This window comes from Pogoniulus pusillus, chromosome 11, assembly GCF_015220805.1.
Source record: "Pogoniulus pusillus isolate bPogPus1 chromosome 11, bPogPus1.pri, whole genome shotgun sequence".
NCBI lineage: Eukaryota > Metazoa > Chordata > Aves > Piciformes > Lybiidae > Pogoniulus > Pogoniulus pusillus.
In genome coordinates this window covers 1,971,483-1,997,440 of record NC_087274.1, presented here as the reverse complement: position 1 = coordinate 1,997,440, position 25,958 = coordinate 1,971,483, and the positions used below count along the sequence as shown (strand labels likewise).

At 50.5% G+C, this 25,958-nt stretch overlaps 1 protein-coding gene across 3 annotated transcripts in view; it reads right to left on the bottom strand.

Annotated features, from left to right (window-relative positions):
• The window catches only part of RAB11FIP4 (RAB11 family interacting protein 4), a 129,278-nt gene that overhangs the window by 67,442 nt on the left and 35,878 nt on the right, over window positions 1-25,958 (bottom strand). For all 3 annotated transcript variants that reach the window (XR_010303924.1, XM_064150526.1, XM_064150527.1), the window contains exons 2-3: window positions 18,136-18,223; window positions 6,064-6,152 (exon numbers count right to left, since the gene is read on the bottom strand). Coding sequence is in view for 2 of the 3 variants with exons in the window: in XM_064150526.1 (XP_064006596.1) it covers window positions 6,064-6,152; window positions 18,136-18,223 (177 nt within the window). In the remaining variant the exon portion in view is untranslated. The remainder of the gene's footprint in view (window positions 1-6,063; window positions 6,153-18,135; window positions 18,224-25,958) is intronic.

Below are 25,958 nucleotides of genomic sequence, written 5' to 3'. Positions count from 1 at the left end.
CCTAGGATCTCCTTGATTTCAAAGTAGTTTGTTGGCCCAGCTCAGGATGAGGAGGTCAAAGCCCTCAGACATTTCTCCACAGCAAATCCAAACCACATTGTGAGAAAGGGAGGAAATATTTCTTTAACTGGGCCAGAGTGTTTCACTTCTGTGTTATTTCATTCAACTCAGCAAGAACAAGTCAGGGCCAAAGCAATTTCCCTTTACAAACGCCTGTCTGTGATGTTCCACCCAATCAAAACCTGAAACTGGTTCTGCAAAGAAAGTCCTTCTCAGCCTCTCCGCTGGCTGCTTCGGGAGCAGTCAGCATTTGTTTTGTTGGAAGATGCCTACCCGGCCCCGAGTGCAGCACTGCTCATTCCCGGGGCAGCAGATCTTCAGGGCAGCAGTCTGTAATCAGCTGGAGCAGGCAGAGAGGAAGGTGCTTTCTGTGCAGCTGTTTTGTCCCAGGGACACTCACTTGTGCATGTATGCACAAACATAATAGCAGAGTTCAGAGCAGTGCCAGGTGAGAGCAGGCAATTTCCATGGAAATGAGTCCCAAGCAGGGCACGCTGTGCTGCTCATTGCTCCTGCTAATTGTGCACTGGGGGGGTCTCAGCAGTTGCAGTTAATGTTGCTTTCTGATGCTTGGAATAGAAAAATGAATTGCTGAGAGTGTTGCCCTTGGATGTGACAATGAATTTCTCCCCGGTGCAGACACTGTGCTGACTGTGCCTAAGTCTGCCTCGGAACGAGGAGATTATTCCCTCTCTAACTGTGTGGCTGTGTTCATCAACCTCTTCTTCTCTCTCCTGCCCCAGCCAGTGAGGGATTCAGTCAACCACCACCACACAAACAAGCCCAGGTTAGCTCCTCACAGGGTGTAGGAAATCTTCCCACTAATTCCAGCAAGGGCTGGGGTCAGTTCTCATGCTGGGCTTCCCAGAAGGCCACCCTTGGAGGTGTTGAGCTCACTCACATCCCAAGGGATGCAGCAGGAGCTGAGGGGAAGGAGAATGTGGCTGATTTAGGAGCAGCAAATAGAAAACAGATTAGACCATGGAAACCAGGGAACCCCCTGCTTCCCTTGGCATATCCAAGAGAGAGGCTCAAGCCAGAACATTCCCCAGACACTGTTTAGAACTACCCTTTAGAATCAACCAGGTGGGAAGAGACTTCCAAGATCATCCAGTCCAAGCTATCACCCAGCTCTATCCAATCAACTAGATGATGTGCTGGGGACAAGCATGTCCCAGCTTTTGGCTACTGCAGGAATGAAGATGCAACCTCTCTCCCAGCTCCTTGAGCAAAGACACTAGGATGAGCTGCTGGGTCACAGTGACAGCAGGACACAGGAGGCCACCAGCAGCTGGGGAAGCCAGGCAGAGTGCCGCTCGCTGTGCAGCACAAACCCCCCAGGAGTCTCAAACACAGGCAGGGAGCTCTTCACAGGCCACAAAGACACGGAGCATCTGCAGGGCTGAAAACACAATGGGAGCCAAGAGTGGAGGGGAGTGTGGGTGGTGGAGAAAAGTGGAGGCTGATAAGAAACAGAGGGGAAAAAAAGCTTCAGTTTGCTGTGTTTAATATTGCTTCTCCTTGCCACACAGGCTGCTGTTTTCTCTTATTTACAGCTCAGGAACTCCTCAGCTGCTTTGCCTCTGCTGAGATAGGAGCATCTCTGCTAACACTATGACAGGAGGCAGGAGGAAGCTGTGTTTTGCACTTACAGTTGGGCAACACCCAGGGTTAATGCCAGGGAGAGCCTCCTGACAAGGGAGGGAAGCCATTGCCCAAGAGCACTGTGACCAGATGGTCAAGGTGGAGTCACTGCCACAAAACACAGCCACTACAAGGTGAAGAGGAATTAAAACCACCTAGTCACAAACACTAGATCTGACTCCTTCCACTCAAAATCTGCTTCAGCTTCCAGCAGCAAGAGTGAGCTCAGAACAGCTCTGGGTGCACAGACCCAGAGCAAACGCTGAGGGGATACTTTTTATAGGGGCTCAGCACTGCCCAGTCTGAACCAAAGCAAAAACACATCAGCAGTCAAGCTCTGAAGGATTCTGGTGCTGTCTGGGGTCAGGTTAGTGCTGATTCTTGACTGTCACTGTCTTTGGGGTGGACGCTACCCCGTACTAGGCAGAACTGGCATCTGGGACACTAGAAGTGATGAGGTCTTTGCTTACTGCTCTCTACTGCAGTGGCCCAGAGTGATTTGTTCACTGGCAAACAGCATTGCTGCAGCTGCTGCTGTGCCAGCTCAAAGGGATGTCCTCAGTGGGACAAAAAAAGGAACTTTATTTAATGTGTGAAGAAGGAGAACTCTATGTTTGAGTGCAATAAAGCATTAAATGCTTTCCTGGGCTTTGCATTTGGATACCTAGCAAGGACAGCACAACTGGAGATGGTAACTGCAGCTGCAGGCTGACAGAGACCTTTGCAAGAACCCCCTTCAGCCCTCCCCAGGCCACCTGTGTCTCAGGCTGCTGCCTTCTTGCACAGCCAAATGAACAACCACCACTCCCCTTTGGATCAGAGCAGAAGGGCTCCTGTGCTGTGACACAGGTGTCAGCAGACTTCTTCCAGCAGCTAGCGGGGAAAAGAAACTTTCAGGAGCCAGTGGAGGACTCCTAATTGCTACTGAAAATATTTCTAGAGCACCAGATGAGCCAGCAGTCCCAGCTCCAGCCCAGAAGCAAACACCATTTATTTGTCATGTGCCAACAGTTTCTTTTTGCTGCTCATACAGTGTAATTAATCACTTGGCAGGCAGGCAAACACACACAGGGCTGCAAAGGCAGCTCACTGCTGACGTGAAGCAATCCTGTACCTTGGTAAGAGGCAAATTCACTCTCAAATTTAAAGGTGAGAGCAGCAGAAAATATAAGGGAAAGAGCAACTCAATACAGCAACAACTAACAAGAGACAAAGGACCCTGATTCAAAGGAGGGTCCTGCTCTGAGTGTGCCTTACACCACTGCTGGGTTTGCAGGTGTAGCCTTTGGGCATCCATCTCGGGTGAAAGGGAATTACTCACGGGTGAAAACAGAGCCTGGCCTTTCACAAGCAGCTACTCAAACAGGTGCCCTGCTACCTGCTGCTGAGAGGCTCTAAGTCCTGTCCCCTATCTGGGTAACCCAGATTCAGGCTCCCTTCAGACCTGCAGAGCCAAAATACAGCAAGCAAAGAGCTGAAAAATCCAATTCCTGTTGCTGATTCCTTTTCCCCTTAAATTCAGATGCTCAGACAGAAAATCACCTCGACCCAGGTCACTGCAATGCAAACCCCAGCCAGGGAGCTGCAGATGCAGCCAGCCTCATTCCTCTGAGTCCTATGGCTACTGCTCCCAGCTGGCCAGGAGCCCGGCAGGGCCCGGAGCCAGCCATTGGGAAATGCTAGGCACAGGCACTTTGCTTTGTGTGAGCTGGCTGAATCTGGGGCTGGGTTTTCACACACATACTTCAGCTGTGGACTGACTGGCAGCTACCATCTCCAAAAGGCTATCCAAGGGCTCTGAAGTGCTACCAGATGCTGGCCACAAAGCAAATCCTGGACGCTGGGCTAGGGAGACTTTTGTCTCCCTTCAAACCGGAGCCAAAACAAGAGCTGAGGCTGCAGTAGCAAACATGGTGGAGGGAATTCAGGGTTGATAAATTGGCTCCTGGCACATCCAGAGCATTTCCATTATCTCCCTAAAGGCTGTAAGAGACAGGAGTTATCCTAATAAACAGTCCTTGACAAGCAGTGCCTGGGATGGAGCACAGTGCAGCCCCTCAGCAAGGCAGCAGCCCCGGACCTTGCAGCCAGAGGGGCAGGTTTATGTGCAACTCCTGCAGCTGAGGGGCTCTACAGCTCCTAGCCCCTAGCCACAATCCCATCCTCCTAAGGTTCTTTTGATCCAAGCTCTCTCTGGTCCAAAGAGGGAAGATGCTCTTTGCAGCCTGAATCAAAGTTGGCTGAAGTCAACAGATTTTCCCCTGATCTGAGAGCCTGCAGTAACCAAGTGCTGCTCCTTGCTTTCTGTGTGACACCTGAAGGGGCTGGGGCTCCAAGGAAGTGCTCTCCCCTCACCTGAAATACCACTGACACAGCCTCTCACCACAGGCCACTCCAAACCTTCCAGGGCACTTCCAACTGCATATACAATGGGATTTGGGTATTCTTTCTCTTTCTTGGACACAGTTCTAGCCATCAGAGGCTTGTCAGCTTTTGTTCTTCCTTATGGTGAAGCAAAACCAAAAAGTAACAGCAGACCATTTAGAAAATGCCAGTTGGTGGCAGTTAAATGCTGGAGGTTTGGCACTTTCTTGCTCATTTGACTCAACCTCCCTAAACATCTGAATCTCTTCCGCACCTCGCTGTGGCTCCTGACACTTCTTGACATCCCCTTCACCGCTCCAAGTCTCTGCCTTTGGGCTTCAGAAAGCTACAAGTCAGGGAGTGGGCACTTGGGAGGGGAAGCAAAAGCAAAAGCAGGGGGAAATAACAGCTGAGAAGGAAAATCTCCTCCTCCTCTTCCTCTCGAATCACACTGGGAACACAGAAACAGCAAAACAATGAACCAGCTCAGCGCCTGCCCTTGCCTGAGCACAGCCCCTGGGGTGGAATAAAGAAGATTCATTCCCTTTTGGAATATTTATTTGTGCCACTGTAGCAGATGTATCCTTCTGCTGCCTGACAATGTGACTGCACCTGGGAATTAAATGGACATACAAAGGCTGTACTGGGATGAAAACCAGATCAGACAGGCAGCTACCACTTGTGCCATTGGGAGCTGCCCATAAACTCCAGGAATTCACTCTAAGTAAGGTCTGGGAGATGCCAGGAGAGGTTGTACGTTTTCGGTATGTGCTTCCTTGGGAACAGGGAGCAAAGCTCATTAATCTGACAGCCTCAAACCCACCTGGGCCTCAGTTCTCTGTTTCATTGGACTGAAAACTGCCACGGCAGAAGATGCTCACAGCCTGTGCAGATGCTCACGGCCTTTTCCCAGTCCTGAACTGACATCTAGCGAATGGTTTCTAACACTGCACCTCAAGAGCAGAGAGTGAAGAGTGAAGATCTCCTCTGGAGGGCAGCTGTGCAGAGGAGCCGTGGGATGAGCATGCGATGATAACAACCTGGTCTCACCACCACGGCTCATCTGCCCTGGTTCTGCTCAGAGGCTGCACAAACACTGCACTGTCCCAATAAAAACAACCAGCTGCTGGGCTCTGTGCAGTGATGCACTGAGGTGGTGGAAATCTCTCAGGAAACGAAGAGTGGAAACCATTCTGTGCCACCATGAAGTGCTGGAACAGCAGCATGCTGATCACACCTCCTTCCTCAACACATGGCGAGTACTGCTCTCACTCCTCAGCACCTGGCAGGGCAGAGGCTTTCCCTTCTCACTTCAGGACCTCTTGCAGTTTCTTAACACCACTGACACACAATCCTTAAGACCACTGACACACAATCCTTACCCAAATGCACCACATAACTGTACCTTTAACCTTGAGAATTTACATGGGTGGAGGGGATCAAAAGCAAAGTAAAACAAAGGAGAGAAACAGAGGCTTAAAGGAAAACTTAACATTGTCCTGCTTGCTAGACTGTGCAGGCACTGTCAGACTGAAAAATGATGAAGACCTTTAATGGACTGAAAATATGCTGTACCCACCAGCCAAAGCACTGTTGAGGTTACCAAAGGTGCCTTGTTCCTGCTTCCCAACAGCTGTTGAGTCCCTGTTTATTACCTGCAGAAGGTCTCTGAGGACTTGTTCACCTCGGAAGTTTGACTGATTTAATTAGACACAAATCAGTGTTTTCCACTTTGTGACATCTCCCTTCACAGCCAAGCCAATACTGAGGCTTGTGAGAGCAATGCTGTGCAAATCCTAAACAGCCTTAGCCCAGCTGACAGCTTCCCTGTGTTCAGTGCATCTGACACCAGCATGGAAGCTTTGCAGACATGAATCCAGGAAGGAAGAGTCAACAGGCCAAGCAAATCAACAGCACTTACAATGACCCAACTGCACAGCACTCCAGGGGCTTCCTTAGCCCACCACCATGAGACAGGATGAGTGCTTCTCTTACCTGGTAGTAGTAATCAACATAGTGTGGCTCATAGTGCTGAGGCTCAGAGCTCTCAGGAGGCAGGACATCTTTTAGCAACTCTTCACAGCCTGACAAAAAAAAACAAGAGAAAATGGTCAGGCTGAGAGTTGATCTCATGAGGTTGCATGGATAGTGAAAGGAGGAACACAGGTTTGTACTTCATCTGTGTGCACCAAACCTCCAAAGCCCTGGGGTGCGTTTAAATAGCTGTGATGAATCTCTGCCTTCAGAGTTTTGCACAGCACAGATTCAGCTTGTGGCACTCCACAGAGTGCTGCTACCCTGGTGCTGAGGGACATGCTCCACTGGTGCTGAGTGGCACACTCCACTGGTGCTGAGGGACACACTCCACCACAATCAGCTGGACACTGCTGAGCTTGCTAAACTATCCTGTGGGACGGAAACCCACCCCTGACCAACCCAAAACTCTGTAGTTGGCAGGTTCAGCATGAGGCAGAGTCTATTGCACAGCAGTGTCAGAGAGCAGCTTCTGATTTTCCCTGGTCTAGGGGACAGAAGGGCAGAGCCTGAATGTCACCAAGTCCCTGCCAAGAGCAGCACTGTCAGAGTGTGGTGTTTGGCAAGCCAAGAGCTGCATACTGCAACCAGAGATCTTCAGCTCCTGTGTTTGCTCTTGCCAGCAACTGCACTAATAGCTGGAAAAATCAATGTCTCTGTTTCCCTCAGTTCTCCTCTCATGGGAGAACCCAAGACAAATATAGCAATGCTGAACTCACCAGATGCCTCCTTCCCTGTTATTTACCAGTGGCTGTGCTTGGCAGGCCGAGCTGCAGAGGGCAGTGGTACCAGGCCAGGTTGGTTGAGAAGCAGCAGCTCAGCCCTGCGCCTGAACCGTGCGGAACCTCCCCAGCACATCGTGCACACTGCCCTCCTTGGGAGCCGCAGTCACCCAGCAGCATTCCTCCTTTCCATCCCATCACTACTACATGTCACTTCTGGGCATGTCGCCTTTGCTGGAGAAGTTAGTGGGCAGGGACACTGTGCTGGGGTCACTTCCCAAAGAGTTGCTCAGCTCAGAATAACAATCTCACAGAATGTTAGGGGGCTGGAAGAGACCTCGAAAGGTCACCCAGCCCCACCCCCCTGCCAGAGCAGGATTACCTAGAGCAGATCGCAGAGGGAAAGAGTAATTTACTGCCTGAAAGAGGCAAGATGCTAAACTTGGCTGCCTAGAGAGGGCAGCTTCCTACACGACTCACATTTCCCACTCAGCCACAATCCTTTCCCACTCAGCCACGATCCTTTTCCTCCCCTTGCTTTCATCACCGTGCCAGCCTGTGCTTGGCTGAGGTTATTTTCCAGTCCCCTCGCAGGGCAGAATTCAATTTGCAGTTTGCACCTTTTTGACATTAATAACTAAACCTTGCTACTCATCAAAGAGCCTGGTGCCAGCACCCTCTGCCAGGGCCCTTACACCTCTGAGCTGCTTACTCTGCTGAAAGGCCTCTGATGGCATGGAGCCTCCACTCATTAAGGTGAGTTATCTCCAGCATAAAAGAAAACAAATGCCAAGTGCTACGCAGCAAGGGATGCAGATTGCTGTAATGAAGATGCACTTACACAGTTCTAACAGCCCCAGTGACAATCCTTTCAGCCACCCTTTCAAGCTGCCTTCTCCTAACTCAGTTTTACTAACAGTGCTTCCAGCTGAACACCTCCAAGCAATCAATCTTCACTGAAGACCACTAGGTGAGAAGTTAGCTCCCCCCTCAACCTGTTCCTTTGGTGGGGAAGTCCCAAAGGTTGTTCGTTCTCAAAGAGGGATTTAAGTGCCCAACCTAAGGGGAGGCAGAAACCTTTCTGCCTCAGTTCCTTGCAGAGTGTGGTAGAGAGCTGGTAGATGCCCCATGCCTGGAAACATTCCAGGTCAGGTTGGACAGGGCTCTGAGCAGCACTTGCACATGTTCCTGCTCACTGGAGGGAGCTGGACTAGATGACCTTTAAAGGTCCCTTCCAACCCAGAGCACTCTGTGATTCTACAAAATGTCAGCAGAGCCAGAGTCAGAAATAGCTCCCAGGTCTCCAGGGTTTAGTGCAAGGTCTTCTGTGTCCCCTCTTTGCTGTTTGGTTTTCACCCAGGATCACTGCTGGTCACATTCTTCCACTTTTCTTGCCCACCAAGGCAGATGCCTTCACGATAGCCCTTGGCTCTTTAAATTCAAGTCCACAATTCCTTGAGTAAAAACAGTGGGCAGAAAGCACTTCCTTCTTTGTCCCTAACCCACCGGGGGCAGCCCTCACCACCTCTCCTTGAGAGCTACCTGGCACAGACATCTGTGTCCTGATGCAGAACCACAGAGGCTGACCAAGCTTTTACCCATTTCCAGAGTAGCACCAGGCATTTAATCCAATCTGTCTACCTACTTGTACAGCTTAAAATGGCAAACAGAGCCAAGCCTTGCTTTCACTGGAGCCACAGGCCAAGCTCCCTGGCACTGGCTGTCTCAGCTGAACCTACATCCCAGGTCTATCTCCTTCAGCAAAGATGACTTTCTGGTGGGAAGATGTTTGGGTGTGCAGCATCCACCTGCAAGAGAGGTTTCCCTGGCGTGACAGCTTGGATTTGCATCCTGCAGGGAAGATTTGCATGTTATTACACTCCAGAAAAAAGGGAAGCAGAGAAGGAAATGCTGAGAGGCCATTTTCCCCCCAAGATTACTAGAACACATCATTGCTACCATCACTACCTAAAGACAGCTGAACCTGGTCCAATACCCACCAAAGCAACAGAAGGATGATCGCTACCTTCAGGTACCTTAGGACTGTGCCACTGGTTTGAGTCCTAACAAGAACTGTGTTTAAAGGACAATTTTTCTGCTGCTCTTTCTCCCTGTGAAGACACAAATCAGGATCTCTGAACTCTGTGGTGCTGCTCTTTTCCCTGGGCCAAGCCTTATCACAGGGAGCTTGACTTTGGCACGCTGCTGGGAAATGCATCAGCATCCCCACTCGGTGCTCTTCTGCAGCAGTGCTAATATATCTCACCTTTTGCTCCCCTTATCTGGGTGATCATTTGAACTTCCCAAGCACTCCAAGGGGTTTACAGAAGGGGCTGATGTGTCTCAAACACTCTGCTGATGTCACCTTATTACCAGAGTGTACTTTGGCTTCCAGCCTGGGAAATGTCAGCCAGGCAAATGAGTGTACCAGGCCAGACAGAAAACAATGGCAAAATCCAGGTTTACTCTGGCAGATCTCTGCATGGAAATATCAAGGTCCTGGACAACAATCTGCAGAGAGAGCACACAGGATGCTCTCTGCCACCACTGCTGCTCCTGAGAAGGAATATGCTTGCCTGGGCTTGCAGAACTGCCAAGATGGATATTTCCTGCGTGCACCCAAGGCTAGGATCTGTCCATGGAGGAGCTCTGCAAACCAGTGAAGGAATACTCCCTGCCTCTTCTAAGGATCTCCTGCACCAAGAGGGCTCATTATTGCTCTAACTTCATTTTCCAGGAAATGGTGAAACTGAAAGGCTCTTACATGGCTGATTAGAGACATCTCATTTGGATCTCTGCCTGCATCACAGGACATTGATGTGCTCAATGTTGTCTCTCCCTTGCTCTGGTTGGGAAAATTTCCTCTTCTAGGCTTTTGGGCAGCACTTGGGGAGGAGACCTCACTGCACTGCAGCCGGAGTGAGGCAGCAGATACAGGCAAAGAGCTCCCCAGGAGCAGTTTCAAGCCCTTGTGTGCTCAGTGCTGTGGCTGCACAAAAGGATGCTAAGGAGGAACACTGCCAAAGGGCTGTGCATGGTTCAAATCACTGTGCAGGGTGACACAGGAACACATTGAGCTGCAGAAAGAAATCTACTACCAGATCACAAAACCAGAGTGGCCAAAAGCTGCTCAGTGTTCTTCTCTGGCTAGAGACACCTGATGAGGCAGCCCAGGGGCAGCTCCTCGGTGCCACTCAGTAGCCTGTCTGACACAGGCGTGTGTCGAGTCCTGTTCAACACAGCCCTGACTAGCTCTCTGTTCTGCCCTGTCCAAATCAGCTGAGTCAAAACCTATTCACCCTAATACCAAAAATGCCCCCACACCCACAGTTCATTTGAGCAGAAGTGGGTTAGGGAGCAGCATGAGAGCTTGGAGATAGCTGAACTTTGTGGGGCAAAGTGACCTAAAATTTCAGGTACCCTGAAAGAAGTGGTCTTCTACTACTGGTTGGAGGTCTGCTGCAGAACAAGGACTCCAAGCAGCACCAAGCCCAGGAGCTCACTGGTCCTTTCTTTTTTGTCAAAATAGCCAGTTAAGGCTTTTCCTTTCTTTGAGACACCTGCCCAAGACTGGTCAACTCCCAAGACACAGTGCTGGCTGCCCACAGGCAGGACATGATCATTTTTAGCCCTGAGCCAAGATGATGAAAGCAGTTTACAAATCACTGAAGGGCAAGCCACAACCCTTGATCATCCAGTGCAACCTAGCACCCAGCCCTGTCCAGTCAACCAGACCATGGCACTAAATGCCTCATCCAGTCTTTTCTTGAACACCTCCAGGGATAGTGACTCCATCACCTCCCTGGGCAGCCCATTCCAATGCCAATCACTCTCTCTGCCAACAACTTCCTCCTAACATCCAGCCTATACTTCCCCTGGCACAACTTGAGACTGTGTCCCCTTGTTCTATTGGTGGTTGCCTGGGAGAAGAGCCCAACCCCACCTGGCTACAGCCTCCCTTCAGGTAGTTGTAGACAGCAATGAGGTCACCCCTGAAATGTGAGTTTTCACAGCCTACAAAGCCACTCTGCAGACAGACATTCTGGCCACACACAGACACAGCCGAAGCAAAGTGATTCCCTGCAGTGCTCCGAGCAGGGGATGTAGCCCAGAGAGCATCAGGCAATTTTCAGAGGCAATTAAGCAATTTTACAACTATAGGAAATCAAATCTGGTTGCCTAATTGAATGGTGCTGGCTCCTGGCCTTTTTCCTAAGAGGAAGAGCTTTTATCTTATCAGCTGCTGGATCTTTACTGGTAGGTTAGACTCATCTATGATTTCGGGCTGCACTTAGTAAAACTTAGTTAAGTCTTTGAAAAGTCTGAAGTACTTTTAGGAGTAACCAGCAGCAGTTCATCAAATATCTATAGTGTGATTTACAAGAGGAGAGCTCAGCCCTTCACACCCACAGGACAGCCTTTCTTGGAGCCAGCCCAAGCACTGCTCCTGGCAGTGAGTGACACTTAGCAGAAGAGATGCACCGAATCACCTCCGCTGCAGGAGTGCTGTGAAGTTTGAGGTCTACAGCTAAGGACATAAATGACTTCATCAAGACTTGGATGTTTTCTGTGCTTCACTGTGCTGAACACTGAGTGCTTTACTGAGATTCCTGTGCTGGTGCAGCTACCCAGGCCCTAGAGAGTGGTAGATAATGCAAATGGCTGCACAGAGTCACAAACACCTGGGCCCTGAGGAGATGCACCCAGGGGTGCTGAGAGAACTGCCTAAGGTTGTTGCTCTTCCACTCTCCATCATCTTTGCCAACTTGTGGCAGATAGGAGAGGTGCCTGAGGACTGGAGCAGAGCCAATGGCACTCCAGTCTTCAAAAAGGGCAAGAAAGAGGCTCCAGGGAACTCTAGACCAGGCAGCCTCACCCCCATCCCTGGAAAAATGATGGAATGCTCCTTCTGGAGGGCATCTCGAGGCACTTGGAAGAGAAGGTTATCAGGAGCAGTCAGCATGGATTTACCAAGGGGAAGTCCTGCTTGGATAACCTGATACCATTCTATGATGCCAGAACTGAGTGGGTAGATTCAGGGAGAGCAGTGGATGTAGTCTGTCTTCACCTCAGCCTTTGACACTGTCTCCCACAACATCCTGGTGAGCAAGCTCAGGAAGTGTGAAATGGAAGAGCAGGCAGTGAGGTGGATTAGGAACTGGTCACAGCATAGAGTTCAGAGTGGTGATCAATGGTGCCAGGCCCAGCTGTAACCTGTAACCCCAGGGACCAGTGCTGGGTCTGGTGCTGTTCAACATCTTCATCAATGCCATTGATGAGGGCACAGACAGACAGACAGAGTCTGCTCAGCAAGTTTGCTGATGACATCAAGCTGGGAGGTTTGGCTGATACAGGTGCAGGCTGTGTGGCCATCCAGAGAGACCTGGTGGACAGACAGAGCTGGGCACTGAGGAACCAAATGAGGTTCAACAAGGACAAGTGCAGAGTCCTGCACCTGGGGAGGAACAATAATCTGCAGCAGCACAGGCTGGGAGGTGACTGCTGGAGAGCAGCCCTGTGGAGAGGGACCTGGGAGAGCTGGTGGAGAACATCCATGGGGCAGCAACGTGCCCTGGGGGCCAAGAGGGCCAATGGCATCCTGAGGGGCATTTAGAAGAGTGTGCCCAGCAGATCAAGGGAGGTTCTCTGCCCTGCTGAGACCTCATCATGAGTACTGCCTTCAGTTGGGCTCCCCAGGATGATGAGGGGACTGGAGCACTGCCTGGTGAGGAGAGGCTGAGGGCCCTGGGGCTGCTTAGGCTGGAGAAGAGAAGACTGAGAGGGGATTGAATCAATGTTTATAACTCTCTGAGGGCTGGGGGTCAGGAGGGGGGGACAGGCTCTGCTCACTGCTCCCTGGGACAGGACAAGCAGCAGTGGATGGAAGCTGCAGCACAGGAGGTTCCAGCTCAGCACAAGGGCAACTTCTTCCCTGTAAGGGTCCCAGAGCCCTGGCACAGGCTGCCCAGAGAGGCTGTGGAGTCTCCTTCTCTGGAGCCTTTCCAGGCCTGTCTGGATGTGTTCCTGTGTGACCTGAGCTAGATTGTGTGGTCCTGCTGTGGCAGGGGGTTGGACTGGATGATCTCTTTGCGTCCCTTCCAAGCCCTGACATGCTGTGAGCTGGGATCTCTCATTCCATACTGGGTCCTCAGGGCAGAGCTGGCACACTACTGTTCAGAGCTGTGGGACAGCAAATTAGATTTCAAAGTTATCTGGAAGAGATGATCAAAACCCAGGACTGGCTTTGTGAGAGAGGTGTCTGTTTGGAGCATGTGCATGAAGCTGTGAAAGCAAAGCAAAAGAAATCTCTGCTGGAACAGGAGGCCAGAAGCAGCCTGCTTGGGTTGTTTGGAGAAACCTCTAAATTTCCTACTTTATTATTTTCATTTTCTTTCCCAGCCCAGATATCTGTCACAGTCTGAGCTACCACAACAGCCAGTTCCCCCTTTTTTCATCATTTCTGCAGAGCTTTGGGCAAATCTCTATTATTGGAATTCTCATCAAAACTGCCAGGAACTCATGGAGAAATATATCTACTCTTTAACTTTTATCTGCTCACATAAAGCCTGCTTCCAGGAGCTTCCCAGCCAGCTGCAGTAATTAGATGCCTAAAGAAGCAGGGGAGCACAGAGATGGGATTTTGAAGGCATGTAATGGTCTGTGTTGACACTTTAAAGATGGAGAGGTTGCTTTGGCTGTAGGTAGGGAAGTGTAAAATGCACCACTCTGCCTCTCCCACACTGATAATGAATAGGAAGGAGCTCCTGCAACTCTCCATCTTCAAATATCCTAACAGGGCACGATTTAAATGTCCTTACTACTCCTACAAGAGGAGGAAAAGACTCTCTTGCTCCAGGAGAAAAAGAGCCTGTGTGGTTTCGTCTGTGAGAAACCCAAAAGCCAGAGTGGCTCTGCCAAAGCACAGATTCATCACTGCAGAAGTGTTCTATGCTAAGGTGGCTCACAGAATGGCTCATTTCTCAAGCCTGTCGGGAAAGTCACCGCCCTTTAATTAGCACCCAGCGGTCAGTGTTGTTTCCACGCTTAAAGAAAAAGCTCTGAAGTCAGAACACATTTGCCTTTATCTTTGAGTTCTGCCTTCATTTGCATTCGTGCTGGAGCGTCTCATCTCTGTGAGCTGCAACACCGAGGTCAGCAGGGGGAGCTCAGCCTTTGTTCGTCAGGGCTTGGGGTTTTTAAGTGCAGTATCACAGCAGAGAGATTACTGCGAAGACAGCAGAAACCCTGAAATAGAGGAGCAGGTCAGGCTTAATTAGAGTCTGCCAAACAGCCAACCCTGTGCTGGGCTGCAGCCAGAGCAGTGTGGGCAGCAGGGCAAGGGAGGGGATTCTGCCCCTTGGCTCTGCTCCCCTCAGACCCCACCTGCAGTCCTGGGGGCAGTTCTGGAGCCCCCAGCACGAGAAGGACATGGAATGAGTCCAGAGGAGGCCACGAAGATGCTCAGAGGGCTGCAGCAGCTCTGCTATGAGGACAGGCTACAAGAGCTGGGGCTCTGCAGCCTGGAGAGGAGAAGGCTTCCAGGAGACCTTGGAGTGGCCTTCCAGGATCTGAAGGGGGCTACAGGAGGGCTGGGGAAGGACTACTGACAAGGTCTTATAGTGACAGGAGGAGGAGGAATGGGTTTGAACTGGCAGAGGAGAGATTCAAACTGGATGTTAGGAAAGGGTTCTTTGTAGTGAGGGTAGTGAGACACTGGCACAATGTGATCAAAGATTGGGTGCTTCTGTGCTCCACAACCTCCCTGGAGGTGTTCAAGGCCAGGTTGGATGAGGCCTTGAGCCACCTGTTCTAGTGGGAGGTGTCCCTGCTTATGTTGGAGGGTTGGAACTGGCTGAGCTCTGAGGTCCCTTCCAACCCAAACCATTCTGTGATTCTAAATGTAGCCAAGAGCCTGCTGCTGCCAACAGCTCTGCCTGGGGAACCTCCCATCCTGCACAGCACCTCAGGAGGGGCAGCTCCACTCAGCTTTACACATTGCAAGTGGCAGGAAATATTTACCAGATCAGTGCAACAAATTCAGTGCAGCTAAACCAGTCAGTGACCACCCTGAGCTGCCCCTGCTGCAATCAGTGGGAATCCAGCCTGGGAGAGCTGTGCTGGCTGCTCTCACAGGCGCTAAGCAGTGCCACTTCTCGGGCCACCCTGCTTTGACAGAGCTGCAAGGTAAGAGGGTACAGATGTAATTTCATGGCAATTGCTCTCCAGACAGGCACTGTTATTAGAAATAGAGCCAAGCAGTGAGCAGGCCAAGAGGGCAGCTTCAGCAAGAGTAAAACCTTCCTATTGCCCCATCCCAAGGAAATTGCTGCAAAGCTTTAAATGTAATGGCAAGCCTGGCCCTGGCAGAGCCTAATTGAGTGGGGAAAGCAGCCTGGGCAGCAGGGGCTCAGCACAGATGCTGAGGCAAAGTCCTTTAAGCCACAAAGGACCAGCAAAAAGAAGCAAAGCTTTCCATAAATAGAAAGCATCCTGCCTGGCCAGCACTCCAGCCCAGGGACACAGTGGGAATGACTTCTTCAACACACTTGTCTCTGGCATAGCTACCTCTGCTTGATGAAGTCCTCCCCATCACTTCCAAAGATCCCTGCCGCTAGTGGGACTCCTCAGCACATCTCTCCCCACTGTTCCTGCTACTCAGCAGCTGAAGAACATTAATTGTCTTTTCCATCTGATAGTCCCAGCAGCTGCTGTGGAGGTGCATGACTCACATGTCATGAGGTCTGTCCGCTCAGAAGCACCACGGGGGGGCAAGGCTTGATGTCCACTTGCAAGGGAACAAACCACTCTTCTTCTGTATTCTGCAGGGAACAATGCCCTGGCTTATGGGGGAAAGAGGCCAAGCTGCAGATTTCAGACCCAAAGTTTGAGGTTTCTCTCTGCAGCATGAGCTGCTACCACCAGTTACAGAGCAGACACTGGTAACACTTCAGTGTTTGGGATTTTCTCAGGTTCCAACATCATTTTTTCCCCCAGGATCCACACCTGCATCTGAAATGCTCCAATTAGCATCATCAGAGGCCAATTTTTCATCACTAAGATTTGAATCTGTGGTTCTGGATGCTTCAAGCCTCACACTTTAAACAAATTCAAGGCACTGAACTACCAAAACCACCTTGACACTACATCACCTCTGTGCAGCAAGAAATTTCTTCAGCATGTTATAAAGGCAAGAATCTATGAGATACTGAAGAGGCTTCAAATGAATTTAAGAGAGGTGGCATTAGGCATTAAGAGACTAAAGCCTGAGCTTAACCATTTGGCTTCCAGTGCTAAGAACAACACAGCTTCATATTCCATGACTGAAAAAAGAACCTTGGCTTTATAGGAGGATCTTATTTTGCACTCTAACTGCCCCAAGCATCTGCAATAGGCTGAGATGTCAAAGAATCATATTCATAATCTGTTGCTGCCAAGACAAATTGGTTTTGCTCCATGACAAGCCTGCTGCTACCACCGGGGGGTGGCTGCACCAAAAAGTGAGAGGTGACACGGTGGAGGCTTTGCACTCTGAGAGGCAGACACTCCCTGTCTCAACTTTGCTAGCACCAATTTCATTTTCAGGAAGAAATACAGCTGGTAGCTAAAGCCCAACAAAACCTTCGCAGTGTGAGGGAAGCAAGAGAAGCAGCTCTGCTGGGGAGAAGCTGTGAAAGAGGCACAACGATCCCTTATCAGAGACAGACACAACTGGCGCTGACGCTGGCTGAGTGTTGACAGCACTAATGAGGTGCTGAGAGAGCTCTGGTGATGCTGCAGAGCAGGAGGATTCCTCTGCAGCTGCTCCCGTGCACACACTGATACCCGGCAAGCACATCCCATGGACCCTACTCACAAGCTCCACATACAGGTGTTAAGCTCCTCGTAAACCTGGACTATTCCAGAGAGTTCGACTTAGTTGCATCTTTGCAGGGCTAGACCTTAGGACATGAATACATGCATCAGGTCCCACCAGGTGAGCACAGGTGATAACCCCCAAGGGATCATGGCTCTCCCATAGCCATGCTGTCCCCCACAGGAAAGGCAAGGGAGCTGCCCACTCCTCCACTGAGGGCAATGCCCTCTATGGTCAAGGGCACAGGTACTACAGAAGAGATCTGAGTCACATCTTTGCTGATCCTATTGGGTGCACTGCTTTAGACTGTGAATTACAGAGGACTACCAAATGATCTGCAGGGCGCCCAGGACCCAGTCTGTTCCAGGCTTTCCTGGACAAGGAAAACCTCTAGCACAGGCTTTAGTGTCTACAGGCTCCTCTATCGACTTTCCTTATGGGCTTTCTATTGCCTTCTCCTCAAAACACATCACTGTCACCTTGAAAGGTGTCCCCAAGAACATGGGCTGAGAGCAGCTTCTCCCTGTAATTTCTCAGAGCTGTTCTGTCCTCAGCTGCCATAACTTTAATTAAAATGGCTGTGGTGCTACCTTCTCACACCATTATGGCTTCCTAATGAGCTCATCAGAGCAGACTCCCCAGAGGCTTCTCCTGGAACCACGCTGCAATGGCTGTGACTTTCCCTCTGTCCCTGAAGTGAGTCCTCTGGGCTGTGACAGCACTCTGGCACTTTGCTAAGGACACAAGATGTGCCCAGGAAAGGACAGGCTGCATGGCTTTGCTAAGGAGAGCTGAAGACCTATCTGGCAGCAAAGCAGCTGAAGCTCCTCTCCACGGTGTGTTTTGTGCCTTTGGCTAAGCTCTAGAGCAGAAGAATATCTGCCAAGGACTCTCTGCAGAGCAGATGGTTTGATCCACCTGGTCTTTAGAGCTTGCATGGCCAACCTGTAATTAACCCTTTTCATTCTGGTATATATCCTCGAGTACTTTGAAAACATGAAGTAACTACACCTTCTGATGCCTCAGGATGAGTACAATAGTCTTAAATATCCAGGAGAGAAATTAAAGCCAAAGAGCTCTCTAACTTCCTTTGGTAAATCGGCAGCAGAACCAGAGGAGAACCTGGAAGTACCAAAGGCTGGCACTGCCTGCTAATCACCAAGCAACTCTTCCCTCTGCATTGCTCTGCAGAACACATCACATCTGTTCTGAAAACCAGCAGCAAACGCACACTTGAGCCCCCGTGGCTGCAGGAACTCTGCTCTGCTCACCACTGATCTGTGAGGTGCACAAAAGGGAAAAGCTGCCTGGCTCTGTGCCTGGAGCTGCCCTCCTGTCACTGCAAATAACCACAGTCAGAAGAGAGGATGAGAGGATGCCTTTGATCATTACATCCTCTGCAGCCACAGAAACATTAGTGGAACTGAACTGGATTGCTTTGAAGAAACATGCACATACCTTTGATAGCAAAAACTCCGTGACAGAAGTCCTTAAAATTGATTCTTCCCAAATCATTGGGGTCCAAGTACTTGGCCAGTTTTTCCACCTAAAAGACAAGACCACAGGATGCATGTTGAGCTCAGTGTGTCAGGTCTTGTTCAGGTGGTCTACAGCTTCTACAGAAGACCCCAAGTGCTCATGTCTCCTGGGTGGATTACCTGGTGCTGAGGAAGGCGCGTGCTCAACTCAAAACTTGTGCAGCTAGCACACGTTCATCTCTCCTGTATGGATCTCAAGAGCTCAATGAGAGGTGAAGCTGTGACCCAGGCTCTCACCTCAGGGCAGGGTGCTAACAGAAATCTCCTTTCTTGGGAGCCTTTGTTGCGTGTGCAGCTCATAGGAACACAAAACCTCAGTGACCCCCACACCCCTTATCAGACATTACTGTGGAAGCAGAAAGGACAGACAAAGATGTGCACAACACAGAGTAGCCTCAGTCCCTGATTAGAGGAGAGAAAACTCATTGGGCACCTCGGACCAGGCAAAACTTCCTTGCCACAGAGGATGTAAGCTTTGTGTCGAGAACAGAATCTACTAACGGCACAAAAAAGCTTGGTGTGGTAGGACACAGCAGGGTTCTCTTCACTCCACTGTGCAAACAAGAAACGTACTTACTGCTTCTAACCTCAGCTTCACAGTTAAGCCTTTCTGATCACTGCTTACCATGAAATGAGACCGCAGTGAATCTAAACACAGCCCCAGGAGCGAGGCAGTGCAGGGAGGAGAGCACAGCGCCGGGCCAGCCCCGCCGGCTGCTCTGCCCCTGGGAGAACTACAGCACATTGCGCAAGGGCCCTCCGGTCCCTGCGTCTTTGCCTGTGCTACCTCGGGCAGTGGTACCCTCGCGGGGCAGAGGCAGCCTCTTGCTGCTCGTAAGCAAGCTCACAGTCAGCTGCAGCACAACTCTGACCTTGATTCGGGCCCTCCAGACACCCAGAAGTATAAAGAAACTGAGTGTAGGAGGCAAGGACAGCAGGAGCGTAGGATGCTGCAGTCCTGGGGACTACAGCGTGAGCTCAGATGTGTCAGTCTGAGCAGCAGCAAAAGCCCAGCTGCAAAGAGGCAGCAAACGAATCCAGCTGCCCCAGTTTCTCAGTTTTCTGGTGGATTTTTGGTGTGTTGTTAGTGGTTATTTTTTAGCAAGGCAGCAAAACCCCAACAGCTCCTTAAAGCCCTGCAGGTGTGTGTGCATGGCACCTCCTGCAGATCCTCCCAGCGCCTGTAAATTCCTCTGTGCCAAGAAACATCACCATCAGCCAAGGGCCTCATTCAGAACAAGCAAATTGGGGTGATGCAGTGACAGCATTTTCACCCACGTGGAAAATCCTATGTTGAATGAGAAAGGAATGATTTGATCCTTATACTGAATCCTTACCCCTCTCCTTTGCTCAAGAAAAACAAACATGAGCCATGCCGTCAGGGTAAATAAGAAGCTGTATGAGGAGTTCAGAGCCCAGGGCAAGTTAGAAATCTTCTTTGAAATGTCTAATTGCAAAAAACAGCTCCAGTCCTGCCAGGTGGGTAGCAGAGCTCAGCCATCAGCTATCCTGCAATTCACCATCAAATGCCCACCTCTGCTTTTCAGGCACTGGCATTACCTGTCCAGGGAGGTGGTCGAGTCACTGACCCTGGATGTGTTAAAGGGTCGTCTGGATGTGGTGCTTAGGGTGAATCTTGTAGGTTGTAGGTTGGACTTGGTGATCCTGAGGGGCTCTTCATAGAATCACAGAATCAAGAAGGTTGGAAGAGGCCTCCAAGCTCACCCAGCCCAACCTAGCACCCAGCCCTACCCGATCAACCAGACCATGGCACTAAGTGCCTCATCCAGGCTTTTCTTGAACACCTCCAGGCACGGTGCCTCCACCACCTCCCTGGGCAGACCATTCCAACGCCAACCACTCTCTCTGGCAACATCTTCCTCCTAATATCCAGCCTAGACCTGCCCTGGCACAGCTTGAGGCTGTGTCCCGTTGTTCTGTAGCTGGTTGCCCAGGAGAACTGTATGTTTCTGTGACTCTGATATCCCAAACCATTACTGTAGCTCCACTGATTTCTAGCAGCAGAGGACAGGTTTCTGTCCCTCCCCAGCACAGCCACTCCATAGGCAGTGCAGCTGTGTTTAATGCCTACAAGATCAGCTGGAAATCCTTGCTGGAGCCAATTAAGTAGAGCCATGCTTGGCACAGGAAAGCCGAGTCGGAGTTAGCCCTGCTCACCTTCCCAAGCAGCACAGATGTTAAAGATGAAGCAGTGGCAGAAGTTCCTTCCTCCAAACTCTTTCTGGGTGCATTTAAAGCAGTATAATCAAACAGGCCATGGAAGCAGAGGCTGGCAGCAGCAATATTTTATGGCTCCAAATCTTCCTGACCACTGTAGTAGCTGAAATATGGGACAGATGCATCGGCTGGTGTATGTCAGCCTGGCTCCAGAGGCTTTGATGAAGCCCTTGGTGAGGCCACTAGCTGAGCATCTGTCCCCTCATGGCTACAGCAACAAAATCTAATCAGACACCAGTCTTCTAGGTTACAAGATCAGCCTGTAACTCTCTCTGACAAATGGCAAGCTCCCATCACTGTAATCTAAGTAAATACTACTTCAGCTGCTTGCAGGCCTGCTCTAGAGAATCCTATTTCCTCCTGGTCTCTTGCTGAAAGACAACAAATTGTGTTTTAGGTTTTAATGAACAGATTCCTGCAGTCAGCTGGGAAGCCTCTACACCATTTAATATCGTGCCACAACACAGCAGAGTCACTGGGTGCTCCCAGTGAATCTGGCACATTTAGCTTGCTTCTCAGAGCTGATCCAATGATTTTAGTCTAACAGTTGCTCAGCCAGATGCAATTACTTCTTTAAATCCAATTAAATCCAATGTTCCATCCCTGGGTGTGTGTATGATGGAGGCACAGAGAACACATTCACATTTGGGCCTAAGCAGTGTCTTAGCAGTAAATGAAATTATCACCTGAGCAAAGTGCTTCAGTCTCCAGTTCCCCCTAAATGCAATTGTGCAGGTTTTTAATTAGATCTTAGCATGCAAATAACTCACATCAGTGCAGGAGAGGATGGAGACTTTCCAGAGCAGCCTGATGGAATTCATGCTTCTAGTGCTCAGGTCTTCAGCCAGTGCTAACCAACACAGCTCCAGGCACAGGTCAGGGGCTACAAGGGCTGTGACCAGCTGGGACTGCCTACAGCTGGATACCTGTGCAGAGTTTGTGCTTTAATGCACACTGCTGCTGTGCTTGAGTCCCTGCACAGCTGTGCAGTCTCCAGCATGGAGTGGTCTTGCTCATGCTTTTCACCAGAGCTTTCTGGGCTAAGGCAAGAAGCTCTTCCTAGCTACTTCTGCACTTCAAATTAAGCTCAGTTTTGAGCTGTGACCAAATCAGAGGCACCCTTTAATCTTCTCTGCTGGCTGTACTGCATCAACCATCCTCCTGCTTCACTTTGGAGAGGAGTAATGTCCCATCCTCCTTCTCCTCAGCAAGGGCTGCCTCCCAGCAAATAATCAGAAGCTGTAACACTTACGTGGAAACGTTGAGGCCTGGGGAAATATTGAGGGCTCGACAGCCCAACTGCCAGGCATGACATCCAAGTCAACAACCCCTCGGGCTTACAACTACTGCAGGCTGCTAGTAAAGGAGGAAGCAGCCTTTCAGCCCCTTCAATGGACTGGGCAGTGCAGCCTGCTCCAGCCCTGGGCACAGTCAGACCTGTCAGCCCTACAACTCCAGGCAGTGCTGGGCTCTGCTGATGCCACTGCAAGCGCCACAGGACTGCAAAACCAAGCACTGCCAACACCCTGTGCAGCAGCGGTGGTTGGTGTGCTCTCTACAGGCAGCACAGGCAGCACAGCATGAGCCCCAGAGCTCAAGGTCATAACCCATCATGACGAGCTGCAGGCTGTTTGGGGCTGGGCACTGACACTTCTCTCCACGCTGCTGCACGCAGCAGTCCCACTGCATCTGGGGCTGAAGGGCAAACTGCTGCAGGAAGAGGAGAAGGACAGAAAAAACTAGGGGCAAGCTCAATAATCTACCTGGTTCTTCTGGCAGCTGCAAGGATCTCTCTAAGGAATCCCTCAGCAGACACCCAACAGCCTCTGAGAGCAGCCATAAACCGTTTTTGCTTTGGGAAGCAGTCCCAGTAACCCAAACCCCCTGTCCCTATTGTTTCAGCTGCTGGCATGAGTGGGTGACTGTCCTGCAATGCAAACGTATTTCTCCATTGTTGTAACAGGTCACTTCAATTTGCCTCTTCTCTGCTGGGTTTCCCAGCTGCACTGACTGCTCTGCAAAGAGGGCTTTGTCCTTGCTGCTGTCCGATACAGACGGGGAGCCTGGGAGCACCTCAAAGAGGCTGCAGCGAAAATAAAGGGACAAGGTTTGATGTGAAGAAAGAATTTGGAAACCAAACCCGGGCAAGGCAGATTAATGAGCAGGAAAAGCAGCACAGAGCAGCAGACAATGGAGTGAGGCAGTGCCTCTGGTTCAAAATACAAGTTGTGGCTGCACCACGGAGGTGAACTGCTGAGGCTCTGAGGAACGCTGCAGGTGAGCAGGCTGCCTTGGCTCAGGGAGCAGGAAGGCCTGGAGACTCAGCTCTGAGGCTATGGTCTACAGCCCAGCTCTCCATAGACTGGGCACAGCAGAGCCTCAGCAGAAAATCTGCCATCCCAAACCCTACCCAGCAAAGAAGGGAGAGCAGGAATTAAGTTCAAAGGGTAAATACAAGAGAGAACCAGCTGCTAGATGCCAGAACCAATAACATGCCTGAGTCCAAACTCAGGGGGAGAGCAGAGATGAAACTGCCTGAAGGGATGTTGTGGGGAGGCTGCTGCTGGGCTCTTCTCACAGGTCATTGGAGACACAACAAGGGGGAATGGCCTCAAGCTGAGACTGGAGAGCTTTAGATTGGGCATTAATTACAAGTTTTTCACAGAAAGAATGAGCTGCCCAGGGAGGTGGTGGAGTCACCACCCCTGGATGTGTCTCAGGGTGGTTTGGATGTGGTGCTTAGGGCTATGGTTTAAGGTGAATCTTGTAGGGTATGGTTATGGGTTGGACTTGGTGATCCCGAGGGGCTTTGCCAACCTGGGTGTTTGTGATTCTGTGAAGTGCTGGCATCAGTGAAGCCAATGCAGAAACCCAGAGGCAGCCCAGGGCTGTTCCAAAGCTCACCTGTATGGGTTTTACACCCAGTAACACACTGGGCTGTTTTTGTGTCCGGGTAGAGTCAGCTGTGCTGGCCTCTGCTCAATTCCTTCCACAGGGGTTTCAGATGGTGCAACACAACCCTGCAGTCTGCAGTGTGCAGGAGATCTGCTGTTGGTACTGAATTCCTTGTGTGTCCTTAAAATTAGAAGGAGGGCTTTTTATTTCCAACTCCATCTAGTCATCTTGTTCCAGCTCTCACAAGAGCAGTGAAGCAGGCAGAGGCACTGAGCTTGATGAGCTATTATAATCTTCTCATACACAAATGGCACCAAAATCAAGCAGAAGATTTGAGTTTTGTCAAAGTCACCCAACTCAGCAACTAGGAAGTGTGATGCTCAAGCTAATTCCCTTCCTGGTATCCCTGAGCAAGCCTCTTGTCCCAGGACTCACAGTGCCTCTTGACGTGCTCTACATTCCAGGCATCTGCATGACTGTTAAGAAAGGAAAGGACTTCTGTAGAAGAGGGAGTGGAAGAAGAGGAGAGATGAAGACAGGTCACTGAGAAACCTCAGAAGAGATTTACTGAAACTGATCTTTTCTTGCAAGTAAGCTCAATAAAGGGCACCTCCTGGCCAAGGCAGCCTCCTCTCAGGCCTCCTGGCCAGCTCTCAGCCTGATGCTGCCAAAGCAGCTTGGTGGGTTTTTTTTTTCAGCAAAGATTTTCTGACTGGAAATGAATCCTGCCTCCATTTCCAGGCAAGGGAAAAAAATCCAAATCTCCACTGACCTCACTGAATTTTCTTCAGAAAGTGACCAGCACAGGAGAGAATTTGTCCACACAAAGAAACTGTCTCTGGTGTGTCTGTGATTTAGATGTAATTGAGTTCTGAGGGCCCCCACAGTGGCTCCATCCCCTGAAATCTTACAGCAGGAGCCAAGTCACAGCCAGAAGATGCCATCTGAAAGAAACAATTCATCTCAGCAGTTTGCCTTCATGCTGCAGGAGTCTGTGAGCACGTCTCACCCTGAGCGGGAGCAGGGCACCCCTGGGAGCTGTGAGGAGGGCGAGAGAAGCGTCTGCAGCTAAGGGCAGGCTGTGCTGCAGCACTCACAGCTGGGCAGCAGCACTTGGGAGAAACATCAAAAGGTAGCTCCAGGAGATGGAATATGTAAAGGCTGCAGGGTGGAATTAGAGAGATTCCCACATGATCTGCACAGGGAGCAGCAGAGCTGCGCTCACCCTGACTTTAACAGACTGGCCTGTTCTGGATCTGAGGAAAGGGCCTAAGCTTATACCCTCAGTGTGAAAGGCAGAGGCAGGACTTGTGCCAGCTGAGCAGTGCCAGGCAATGGAGTCACCAAGTGTGCTGAGACCCACTCCTGGCTCTTGAACCTGCCCCCAGGTCCAGGGCATTTCAGCATCCCTGTGCTCCAGGATGTTTGCTCCCTTCAGCCAGGGTCCTCTCCAGTAAGTCACCCTGACTGCTGCACAGGGCCCCTTGGTTTGCCCCCAGACTAGGTCCTTGAGTCTCAAAGCAAGAGGGACTCTTGCTGCTGTGGCTCAGTGGTTCCCTGCCACTCAAACCCTGCCTCCTCCTCTCCCCAGCACTGCAGGTTCTGCTCCTCTGCATCAGCCTGCAGCTGGCCCCAGGTCCTGTTTCAGCTCCCGTCCTTACAGCCAACACTAAAGACAGACCTTGCTGCCTCCTTGCTCACACAAACCTCCTAAATCACAAATCCAGCTGTTCATTAGTTCCCTCCAAAGGGTTGCTGCTATAACCAGCCTGCCACAGCAGAGATGTACAGGCTCATGGGTGCTCAGGAGAACATTGGTGCAGGACATCAGCATCTCTGCTGGCATTTGGTAGGACTGCTCTTCTCTGCAGCGGTTTGGTGTTTGCATGCAGAGTGGAAGTAAACACAAAGGCATGATGATGACAGGCTGACCAATAACAACAGTGCAGACAACCTCACTCTCTTCTGGACAGCCCACACAACGTTGTAAGCACCACCAAGCAAGGTGACAAAAGGGAAAAGAACAGAGAAGAGAAGGAAAAGGATTAACAGAGCTACTGAGACAAGGAGTGCCTTTTGATGAGCTGGGATTTATGGATACAGTGGAGAGGAATGAGGCTTCTCTGTGGTTTTCTGGCAATTCTGGGCATTAATTCACATCAATAGTACCACACCTGTGGTAAAGGGATGCTGCAGCCCCAGCCAGGCTGCAGGGAACTGACATAACGTTCAAGTGCTATGGAAACACCCTATGGAGCCAAACCTAGAGAGAATTTTTTTCCTCTGTTTAATTTGACAAAGAGGAGATCGAGTGGTGGCTTATTACAACACACAAATACATCTGCAAGCAGGAAACTGCAGGTTCTAAAGGCCTCTCTGGCATAGAGGAGGAAAGAGAGAACCATTACCTGCCAGTTAATGCTGAACAACCTCAAATTAAAAACCAAGCACCAGTTTTCTTGGCATGGCTGTTTACCCACCAGAACTGTCAATCAGGACTGGATTGGAACTAGTAAAAAGAGTTGGGCTGCTTCACCTGCAGCCTTTTGAGAAGACAAAGAGATATACCTGGAAGATTTACCTGGCCTACAATAAGTGGGTTAAAACCTG